Here is an 11,794-nt window from a genome sequence, read left to right as displayed (position 1 = left end):
CTCTCTTGTACACAACTTTCTTTCAATTACACTGATTTTGTGAATGGCGCACACACCTGGTGAAAAGCCAACACAGAAGTTGAGTGGATTCAATAGCTATGATGCAAGTGGAAGCTCCAGACAAAAGTAAGCAATGTCTCCTTGAAAAGCCCATTAGGGAAGATCAAGGTTTTGATTTTGCACTTTAATGAAACAGTCAATGGTTAAATAGGGCCCTGGGTTTAGGTAAAATCCAGAGAATAGAGAGGTAGCTAACAGGTTTCCCAATCATGGAAGGAAGGCAGGAATGAAGATTTTTAAATATATGATTCTCTGAGTGCTGTGCAACCCAAACCCTGCGCCAGTGTGCTAGTGTTTAATGTCCCTACCTTGCAGTCCATTAAGAGATTTTCTAAACTCATTCCAAGCACTCATGAAGTTATCCTGGCAGCACTGGTGTGATGCACAGAAGTGCTGTTATTGCCATTCTAGCAATGGGAAGCTAGATCCAGAAAAATTAAGAGACTTCCATAAGTATGACTTCAGAAATTGAATTTTTCCTTTTCTCACATCTTCCAGTCTGAGCAAAAAGGAAAAGTTAGGAGACAGATCAGAAATAGTGAGAGTTGTTAAATTCAGTTGTTAAATTCACTTAAAAGTTAAATTAGTAACTATTAGTAAAATAGTAAAATAGTTCAATAAATAGTTAAATTCAGTTGTTAAATGCCACCTTCCATTTCTTAAAACATACAGGTAAGATTCTTAGAAGACTATTTAAACTGAACATGCCTGGTAATGTTTTTAGAAGCACCAGAGTGATTTCAAAGATGAAGCGGCTTTCTTTCTTAAATGACTTCAGAACAACCAAGATGGTAAATCTCTCTGACTTGCAAACAGAATTCGAAAGAGGCTGTTTGCAGGTATTGTTCCTAAACGTCTACTCAGCAGGAGGTATTCTGGAAAGATTATTCCTGAACATCTTCACATATAGTAATGCTTTTCTTCCAAAATGAGAGAGATCTTTTCCAGATTACCTTAAGCCACCTTGGAAGTGGATTTAGCTAAACAAAGGTACTCTCTTTCTGAGCATCCACAGGCTAAGTTTAATCAGTGTAACTGATGGAAGGTTATGTACAAGGCAAAGTGTTACCTGTGAAGTGGGTGTTGCTCACCAGAAATATCCAACGAGGAGCCAGTTTGCATTAACCTCTTTATTGGGTAAATTTCTTTGGAAATATGCTAATTCCAATTGCTTTTTTCAGAGCCATTTTGACTTCTTTGTTCCTCAAGCTGTAAATCATGGGGTTGAGCAGAGGGGTGAGAATGGTGTAAGTTACTGAGATCAGAGTGTCTTGATCTGATGAGTAGCTGGACTTGGGCCTCAGGTAGATGAAGGATGCACAGCCGTAGTGCACAACCACTACAGTGAGGTGGGCAGCACAGGTGGAGAAAGTCTTGCGCCGCCCCGTGGTCGATGGGATGTGCAGGATGGCGATAAGGATATAGATGTATGAAACCAGGATCAGCAGTAGTGGGAGCATGAGGGCAAAAATGCCCAGCAAGAAGATGATAACATCATTGAGGTGCATGTGGGTAAAAGCCAGCTTGAGGACTGGGGAGATGTCACAAAAGAAATGGTTGAGTTTGCTGGGGAAGCGAAAGGGGAGGCGAAATACGAGGGTGGTGACCACTTGAGCAACCAGGAAGCCACTGAAACAGCAAGCGGCTACCAGCTGAGCACATACTTTCTTGCTCATGATAATTGCGTAGTGCAGAGGATTGCATATGGCCACATAGCGGTCGTAACCCATGGCTGCCAGGAGGAATGAATGAGAACACCCCAGGAAAAGAAAGAAATACATCTGGACAGCACAACCAAGGAAGGAAATGGTTTTGTTTTCTGCTAGCAAGTCTACCAGCATTTTGGGGACAATGACAAAGGTGTAGCAGGTCTCAGAGAAGGACAAAACACAGAGGAAAATATACATGGGGGTGTGGAGGGTGTGGTCAATTCTTATTATGGTCATTATAGTGGCATTTGTGGTCAGGGTGACCAGATATAGAAACAAAAACACCACAAAAAGCAGTTTCTGCAGCTCTGCAAGATTGGAGAATCCCACGAAGATGAAGCATGCCACCACAGTATGGCTATCATTTTTCATAGGAATGAAATGCTTTCCCTGAATGAAGAGCAAGAAGAACAGCATCAGAACCATCCAAGTACTGGTGAATATCCTTATGAGGACAGAACATTTGCTGACCTGTTCCGTGATAAAAACATGTTTCTGTAACCTCTATGTCTCCAGTGCTATTTTCCTCTGATGGACTACCCATGTGAGAGGGGCAGTACTGCTGAGTAGAGGGTCAGGAGGAGCAGTAGCAGCAGCAGTGGGGTAGGTGGGTAGTTTCTAGTGCCTGGATGCATCCCTTTGCAACATGGAAATGACACAGTTCTAATCAACGGTGGAAGAAATCAGACCCAAAAATGTAGGCATGCATGAAATTACCAAATGATACTTCCATGTACTCTTTGTGCCTGACCACATCCCTTTTCCTCAGGAGCTGGCACGCCATGAAGTAACACAGCTAGATTCTAGGACTTATCTTTGGTGGGGTTTTGTCTGTGTCTGGACTGCAAAGCCTGGTCCACTCCCTCTTTGTACTGTGAGGACATTATGACTAACATAACAACCCTCTCTACACTGCAGTCTGTGACAGTGCCCATATCCCAGAGCTTGGGTCTGACTGAAATTCTGAAGAACAAATACATTTTGCCCATGGCTCAGGTTAGACTTTACCAACATGGTTATACTGGTACTGCCTGAGCTACTGATGCAGTATTGCTGGTATATAGGTGCCTCGTGCTGGAGCAGTTTGATTCATTCTTGCATAGGAATACACTGTTCTGGGCTAAGCATTGTTCTCCTGGGATAACTGCACCCAGGTCAGGGATTGTGCTCCATGATCCACATCCAAGCCAGAATAATGACAGTTGTATAAATATAGAGGCTGACAGGGAATAAAGTCACTTAGTAAAGCTGACAGTAAGGCAGGGCAGTTGGATAACTGATATGAAAAGTCAAGGGATGCTACTGTATCGCAGGATCCAACTTAGTCACGTGGGCAAATGAAATGGTTCTGGAAGCCTAGCACAGGAAGGAAGAGAAATCTGTGGAGCAGAGGCAAGGGAAATAAGAAAGAAACTGTACCTTGGTTCACTTAGAAGAAAATGCAGGTGCTTCAGAGCTGGCTTTTGACATTCACAGGGCATTGGCAGCAGGGAGTTCCCTCTCCTTTCTTATTATTACACTTCTGTAAGAATTAGCAGTGTCAGCTATTATCATCAATTATAGGAAATTGCAATGGGCATCATTAGGGTAGGTGGCAATTGCCAATTCCAGTGCCCTAGGGCTGGTTGCAATGGGCATAATTAAAAGTTTAGTTCTTATAACTGTACTAAACTTAACAACCGCAAAATTAGTGCCATAGATGTAAAGACAAGACAGAATAAAAATTCATGACCAGCACCTGGGCACTGGTGAGACTGAGATTGAAGATGTGCATAAGATTCAAGGCCTTCCCTCATGGGAATGTGTCACTAGGAGGCTGGGGGACATTTTCTTGGCTGTTACTGTACAACCCTGACAAATTCTGCAGGGGAGGTAATGGCTGGGTCAGGCATTTTCCTCGAACAATAGGTCACATAGATTCATAGATTCATAGATACCAGGGTCGGAAGGGACCTCAATAGATCATCGAGTCCGACCCCCTGCATAGGCAGGAAAGAGTGCTGGGTCTAGATGACCCCAGCTACATGCCTATCTAACCTCCTCTTGAAGACCCCCAGGGTAGGGGAGAGCACCACCTCCCTTGGGAGCCCGTTCCAGACCTTGGCCACTCGAACTGTGAAGAAGTTCTTCCTAATGTCCAGTCTAAATCTGCTCTCTGCTAGCTTATGGCCATTATTTCTTGTAACCCCCGGGAGCGCCATGGTGAATAAAACCTCACCAATTCCCTTCTGTGCCCCCGTGATGAACTTATAGGCAGCCACAAGTTGCCTTTCAACCTTCTCTTGCGGAGGCTGAAGAGGTCCAGGTTCTCTAGTCTCTCCTCATAGGGCTTGGCCTGCAAGCCCTTAACCATACGAGTGGCCCTTCTCCGGACCGTCTCCAGGTTATCCACATCCCTCTTGAAGTGCGGCGCCCAAAATTGAACGGAGTATTCCAACTGCGGTCTGACCAGCGCCCGATAGAGGGGAAGTATCACCTCCTTGGATCTGTTCATCATGCATCTGCTGATGCACGATAAAGTGCCATTGGCTTTTCTGATGGCTTCGTCACACTGCCGACTCATGTTCATCTTGGAGTCCACTAGGACTCCAAGATCCCTTTCTGCTTCCGTGCCACCAAGCAGGTCATTTCCTAGGCTGTAGGTGTGCTGGACATTTTTCCTCCCTAGGTGCAGCACTTTCCATTTCTCCTTGTTGAATTGCATTCTGTTGTTTTGTGCCCATATGTCCAATCTGTCCAGGTCTGCTTGTCGTAGTTCCCTGCCCTCCGGCATGTCCACTTCTCCCCACAGTTTTGTGTCATCCACAAACTTGGACAGAGTACACTTCACTCCCTCGTCCAAGTCGCTGATGAAGACATTGAAGAGTATTGGTCCAAGGACCGAGCCCTGCGGGACCCCACTGCCCACACCCTTCCAGGTTGATACCAACCCATCCACTACGACTCTCTGGGTATGACCCTCTAGCCAATTTGCCACCCACCGGACTGTGCGGTCATCCAAGTCACAGCCTCTTAACTTGTTCACCGGTATGGGGTGGGATACCGTATTGAAGGCCTTCCTGAAGTCTAAGTAAACGACGTCAACCCCTACTCCTGCGTCCAGGTGTTTTGTAACCTGGTCATAAAAAGAGACTAAATTAGTCAGGCATGATCTACCTGCTATGAACCCATGCTGGTTTCCCCTCAGCATAATTTGTCATGCCGGGCTCTCGCAAATGTGAGCCTTGATAATTTTTTCAAAGACTTTGTCAAGGATGGAGGTGAGACTGACTGGCCTATAGTTGCCCGGGTCCTTCTTCCTCCCCTTCTTGAAAATGGGGACCACATTGGCCCTTTTTCAGTCCTCCAGGACCTGGCCCGTGCGCCACGAGCATTCAAATATTCCCGCCAGTGGCTCTGCAATGATGTCAGCCAGTGCCTTCAGCACCCTCGGATGGAGCTCATCCGGGCCTGCCGACTTAAAGGCATCCAGTTCTTCCAAGTGACTCTGCACCATCTCAGGGTCTACACATGGTAGTCTGGCGCCTTGTTGCTGCCTCTCTACAACCCCAGTGAGAGACTTGTCTTGCCCCTCACTTAGGAACACTGAGGTAAAGAACTCGTTGAGGAGTTCAGCCTTGTCCCCCCTGTCCGTCACCAATTGCTTTTGCTCATTTAGTAGAGTTCCTATTGCACCCTGGGCCTTCCTTTTACTCCCTATATATCTAAAAAACAATTTCTTGTTATCCTTAACTTGGGATGCCATCCTCAGCTCCATGGTAGCTTTGGCCCATCTAACTGCCTCCCTACAAGCACGAGCAGAGGAGGTATACTCCTCTTTGGTGATCTCTCCCCGTTTCCACTTTTTATATACTCCCCTTTTAGCCCGTAGACTGCTCTGGATTTCTCTGGTCAACCAGGGAAGCTTTCTGGCCCCTTTCCCTCTTTTTCCTCGCATCGGGATCGTCTCCCTCTGTGCCCGAAGGATCATTTCCTTAAGGCACAGCCACCCTTCCTGGGCTCCCATCTCTTCAAAACTCCTACTCTGCAGTGCGTCCTTGACTAATCACCTGAGTTCATTGAAATCAGCTTTCCTAAAGTCTAGCACTTTCACCCTACTAGTTACCTTATCCACTTGACGTCTTATGATGAATTCTATTATTTGGTGTAAGATATACTTACACATGTAAGTTATACTTACATATAAGTATATAACTTAAATATATTTTAAATGATGTTCTTCCTCATAAACTCTGGGGGCAGAGAGTGGCTCTTGTTATATGAATGTGCATGGCCAGTGTCTGCTCTCGGACTGTGATTGTGGTGCATTTCCTTCAAATCCTCATCCTTATCCAAGTGGAGCCAGACGCTGCAGTCTGCACAAGGACATTTCTTTATTTGTCTCCAAGTTAGAGAAATGCCTTCCGTTGAACTCTGCATGTCATCACAACTTTAGGGGCCGCCTGTAGACGTGCTCATTCATGTTGTACTTAGAACGCACCAAAGCAGACTCTATTAATCGGCTCTACTCCATGATCTAATTAGAATAATCTAACTTCACCTCACAGTCATGTGTATTAAGACCCTGCATGTTTCAAATGGTCCGTGGGGGTGCTTTGTCTAAACCTCATTGAATGAGCTTTAACTAAAGCATCCCACAACCATTTTGAAATGCTGTGGGGCTTAATACACATGGCTGTGAGCCATTTTAATTAGAGGAGCTGTCTGGGAACCACTTTAATGAAATTGCCCCCACCCCAAGCATGTGTATAGGCAGCTAAAGTGTCCAACCAGGCAAGTCATGGAGGGTCTGTCAAAGGCAAAGGCAGACAGAGCAAGCACAACTTAGCCTCTTTGTGGCAGCTTCTGATCTTTTTCAGTTCTCTCTCAGGACTCTGCTCCTGTGTTGGCAAGACATAGGCCAGCTATGTGGAAGGATATAGTTTGGTCCCTGTTCTCTCTACTCCCCTCCAGGTTTTCGCTTCCCCCATGACCACCACTCCCAAACATCAGGCAAGGATTTTGATGAGTGATATCTTTTATTATACCCACTGCACAACTAGGATACAGTTAAACAAACTTTGGAATGCAAAACATCCTTCATCCTTCATTGATGAAGAAGGTATGAAGTATAAAATCCATGGATGAAGAATGTCTTGCATTGCAAAGCTTGTCTAACTGTATCCCAAACACACTGTTGGTTCAATAAAAGCACCTACAAAAATCCTTCTCTCACATAATTCCTGGATCATCACAGCTACAATGTCATAGAATAATAGAACCAAAGAATGATAGAGAAGTAGGGCTGGAAGGGGCCTCCAGTGGTCATCTAGTTCAACCCCTGCCTAAGGCAGGATCATCCCTATCCAAACCATCCTATACAATCCATAATCTAAACTCTACATCAGACTATGTTGAGTTACACAACATAAGATATAACAGCCTCACCCATAAGCAGCACTAGAAAATATTATTTGCGGAGCATGGGTGGTGCGAAGCGTGCTTGCCTGACCCTGCCCTTCCCTCCCACAAGGCCGTTCTGAGGCTGGCGCAGACTGCTGCTGTGCACACGGCAGTGGAGCTCAGGGCAGGGGCTCTGGGTGCGGTGCTGTAGTGGCACAGGAGCTGCTGTTATTGGCTCAGTTTGTGGGGGTTAAGCTCCATGAGCCCTGGCCTTTCACTGCCTATGCCCTCACCCGGCACAGATAAAATCTTACACAATAAAAGACGTAGCACCCTAACCTGGCTCAGACAAACAGAGGAACCACAGCAGCCAATGTTCTGCTTATGTAAAAAGTTGTTAATATAATCTCCAAAGATCCCAGGTAGATGGCCAATCCTCCCACTGTAGAGGAAGGCAAAAAACCCCCATAGTCCATACCAGTTTGACCAAAGCACTCCAGTGCTACCTCTCCTACTCATCCTCATTCCAGCTCATTTGCCTTCTTTTATCCCAATGGCCGAGGTGAGTCGCTTGTGACTCTGCCAGTCCAGAATAGGGGCAGTGGGATATGGAGGCTCAGGGGTGAAAGAGGAGGCTCACATCAGTGCAGGAAATGACTAGCAGAAGCTGGAGGATTGCACTGTGGTTCCCTCCCTGCTGGGTGTGGCACAGAGCCAGTCATTATCCTTCGCCCAGCCCAAACTATTCCTATTTATTCCCAAGTGCTGCTTTATGGCAATGGTCAGGGAGATTCCTCTTCATGCCGCATCAGCTCAGCATTTTCCTGGGGAGAGTGATCCAGGCAGACAGCAGGATGTGGGTTACTGGAAGTTCCTCAGGCTCCTTTTTCTACAACCCCACAGGGACATCATCTAGTAAAAAGTGGCTGATACAGACCTGACTGAACTGTGAAGGGAAGGAGAAGAGCAGCTTATGTAGGATAAATAGCAGTAGCATGTAAAGTTGCTACCAGCTCTTCCCCATCTCTTCTTCACATTGTGAAATGAATTAGACAGCAGTGCATTCTGGCCCACATTTGAAGGAGTTTCTTATTTCTTTCAGGGTAGGAGAAAAATAAAGAAAATCCAGGTGAATGGTTGCATAAAGAGGAGATGACTGGAAGGGCTGCAGCTGCCTTGCTTCATGCCCAGATTGTGAACCAAAATGCACCAACTGCAAACATGAGGGATGCAAAAAACACAAAACCAAAACAAAACAAGCTATAGCTGCTGACCCTGGCTGCATGTATATGCCACGAGATTTCCTTTTTATAGTGCCGCAGCTGTATTTGTGTTTGCACGAGTGGAATTTCCTGCTGGTTTAAAAGTATTTTTGGTGTGTTAAAGTAAAACTGCTCGGACAGAGTTTAGTTTGCATCGCTGCCGATTATGTCATGATATCTATGGATTCATGGCGTGTAAACACCAAGTGACTCAATGACTAGTAATTACTTTCTTTTGCTACCAGGTGGCGCTGCGCTATTTCTGTAGTTCAGGCCTTTGGCCAGTAGATGCTGCTGTTATTTTCATAGTTTCATAGTAGCTAGGGTCAGGAGGGACCTGAACAGATCATCTAGCCTGATCCCCTGCCACAGGCAGGAATGAATGCTGGGTTCACAAGACCCCAGACAGGAGATCATCCAACCTCCTCTTGAATTTGCCCAAGGTAGGGGCGAGGACCACTTCCCTGGGAAGTTGGTTCCAGATTTTGGCCACCCTAACTGTAAAATATTGCCTTCTGATCTCTAATCTATTTTGCTGCTGATATATATATTTTTTGGCTCCTGCTCATCCCTCCCTCCCTCCCCCTGCTCCCACAGCTGACTTCAGGCAGGCAGGACACATTGCAGGGTGCATCTCTTTTAGTTACCCTAGCACTTAATACATAAAGAATGCTGAATACTTAATACAAGGTTTTCATAAAGTCCTTGTATACTTTTAAACTTTAATAACTTAGGTTGTGCATAAGGACTTTATGAAGACCCTGAACAGAAAGAAAGAAATGGAGGAGCAACCCATATTGGCAATTACTGTTGTTTACTCTCTGATAGTGGCTGTGTCTGTACCACCACTAGTGGTCCTGTATGTGCTCCCTCCCCCTCCTCGTGCCCCCGCCCGCTGTGCCGACCAGGGTGTTCTGAACTGCCGAGCACAGCGGCATCACCAGAATGGTAAGTTTGCAACTGTGTTTGGAGTGTGGCACCTCTTCTTCAAACTTTAATATTTCGGAGGTAACCTTTCTATTTCTTATAATTGACATTGCCATTCCAGAAACATGACCAATAGTACAAGTGGATGCTGCATGCCAGACCTGTCCCCCAGGATATGCAGCATCCCGGGTGATATATAGGCAATATAAGAAATTTTCCCACTGACCCTGTGCAGTGGGGGAGTGTGTGTGTGTGTGGGGGGGGGTGGGGGGTACGGTCAAAAGGGCAGTATTGACTGTGGTCCAAAACCACATCCTATTCTCTTTCTTCCCCTCCCTGCAAAAGACTTTTGAGATCAGAAATTGAAAAGCATGAATAAGGAAAGCATCAAGAATCTACACTTACCAGTAGAAGCAAGTTATTTAGTAATAGTGTAATAGTTAAATAGTGTATAGTGTATGTAATAAGTAGTGTATAGTTAAATAGTGTGTATATATATCTATATATATAGATATAGACAGTGTATAGACAGTGTTTTAATAAACAATGCTTTATAGATACAGAAGTGCTGGGGAGGAAAATCCCTTTTTTCTACTTTTTTTTCTGTTTTCCTATTTTTCTAGTAACTTAATAATTTTAAAATTTTTCTTTAATTTATTTATTATCTAAAATATTTTTAATTATGCCTTTTTTGATTAAAAAATCATGTAAATGCACTGCACCATGATTTTATTTTTTAAATAAAGATTTGAAATTGTGTCTATAGGTGTGGCATGTTTTCTTTCATAGGCAGATTGGCATGCATGGTAGTCTGTGCGGTTTGGGTGGGGGGGTGGTTTGGGAGAGGTGATGACCATGCCCACTCCCCTCAGAATGGGAATCCTTTGCTTGGGGGCGTTTATGGAGTGATGGGATTACTGGAAAGAGTTGCAGGGTAAACTGTTATGGGAGGTCCAATGCTTGTTTTACCCCCAATCCCAATATACAGGAATCCTGGCAAGCCTCTCTGAGGGTGCAAAACCTTTTTTGCAAGAAAGACTCGCCCCCCATCCCCCTGCACAGAGTGCCCCATCCCAAATCCGACATGACAAGAAAAAGCGGCAAGCAGCACTACTGCACCAGGCAGGGAAGAGCCTTCCTTAACATTTGAAAGAGGGCAATTAGCAACTCCTCCATCTATTATGAGCCTAATGCTTGGTTTTTGTTTTTTCCATCACCTCTACTACACCCTCCCCCTGTGCATGGTTCCGCTCTCCCCTCCCTACCTGCCACTCAACCTGGTAGGGCACAGTGGGGCAGCTGCATGCATGCATGTTGGACAGTGTAGTGGTCGCTAGCTGTGGGGGGCATGGAATAGGGTGCTTGGGGTCCCCATTGGGTGGGGTGCAGCTGCCCTGGGCATGGGGATCCCCAGTACCTAAGGAATATTAATCCACCTCTGTACCACAACGGTACCACCCACCTGCCTGATGCTGCTGCTCTGCTGGTTGGTGCTCAGTTTTGCCAATAGTCCTTCTGCTGTTTCACAAAAGACAGGAGGCAAATGATTAATTCTCTTTTACATAACAAATCCTTTAAAGTTTTCATACACCCTTTTATTTTTTTTTCATTAGTAAAACCATGAATGAGTTATATTTGTATGAATCGAAGCATTTACAGGGAGAACTTACCCTCCCCTGCAGGGCAGACACAAAAAATAACTCAGGATTTTTTGAGCAGGTGACCCCAACCCCACCCACTTTGTTCTACATTCACATTTACATAACTTAATAGGTAGGACTACTTAGAATATTTCAACTAGAGCATTAGAGATTATTTTTCTTTGGTTTCTTTGGTTTTGTTTGCATTTTTTTCTTTTTTGTTTAGTCATTTGATTCACCAGCATTGACATTGGAAGCATTTCTACATTGGAAGCATTTCTACTTCACCAGGCATTTGGGAAGAGAGGGGGAAAGGAGATTAGAAAAAGTCAATGAAACTTTCATAAAATGAGCCAGTATCAGCTGAATACTTTTGCAAGTACAGCAAAAAGAGCTGAAATTCTCTAGTTGCTTCTCTAGTTGTGTATGGATGAATACATGTCTGTTTGTATGTATGTATGTGTTAGAATATATGAAAAGGCGGGACCTGAGACCAAGCAGGCAGTAAAAAGGAGATCCACCAGCCAGGGGGGAAGAGGGCTGTTGGTAATCAAAATGGAATGCTTATTTATAGCAAGTTGGTTGATCAAAACACATGATTAGCATGTATAGCTGTGTGCATGTATATGTGTATGTGTTAGAATACATGAGAAAAGGTGGGACCTCACCTCAACTCGAAACAGGTAGGCCCTCAGACCAAGCAGGCAGTAGGAAGGCTGTGTAGCTTATAATAGTGGTTGGAGTACTGTGTATAATTTATGATTGACAGATTTCTGGATTGCTAAATTACAATAAATTTAAATGTTACTTCAAA

General features: G+C 44.8%; 1 protein-coding gene across 1 annotated transcript; it reads right to left on the bottom strand.

The window, feature by feature from the left end:
• Positions 1–1,190: 1,190 nt before the first annotated feature.
• LOC102562524 (olfactory receptor 10K1) lies at positions 1,191–2,141 on the bottom strand. Its single transcript, XM_006277762.3, has one exon. The coding sequence runs from the start codon at positions 2,139–2,141 to the stop codon at positions 1,191–1,193; it is 951 nt and encodes a 316-aa protein (XP_006277824.2).
• Between the last annotated feature and the right edge of the window lie 9,653 nt (positions 2,142–11,794).

This window comes from Alligator mississippiensis, chromosome 2, assembly GCF_030867095.1.
Source record: "Alligator mississippiensis isolate rAllMis1 chromosome 2, rAllMis1, whole genome shotgun sequence".
Lineage (NCBI taxonomy): Eukaryota > Metazoa > Chordata > Crocodylia > Alligatoridae > Alligator > Alligator mississippiensis.
Note: the sequence above shows the minus strand (reverse complement) of the source record. Positions and strands in the feature narration are given on the sequence as shown.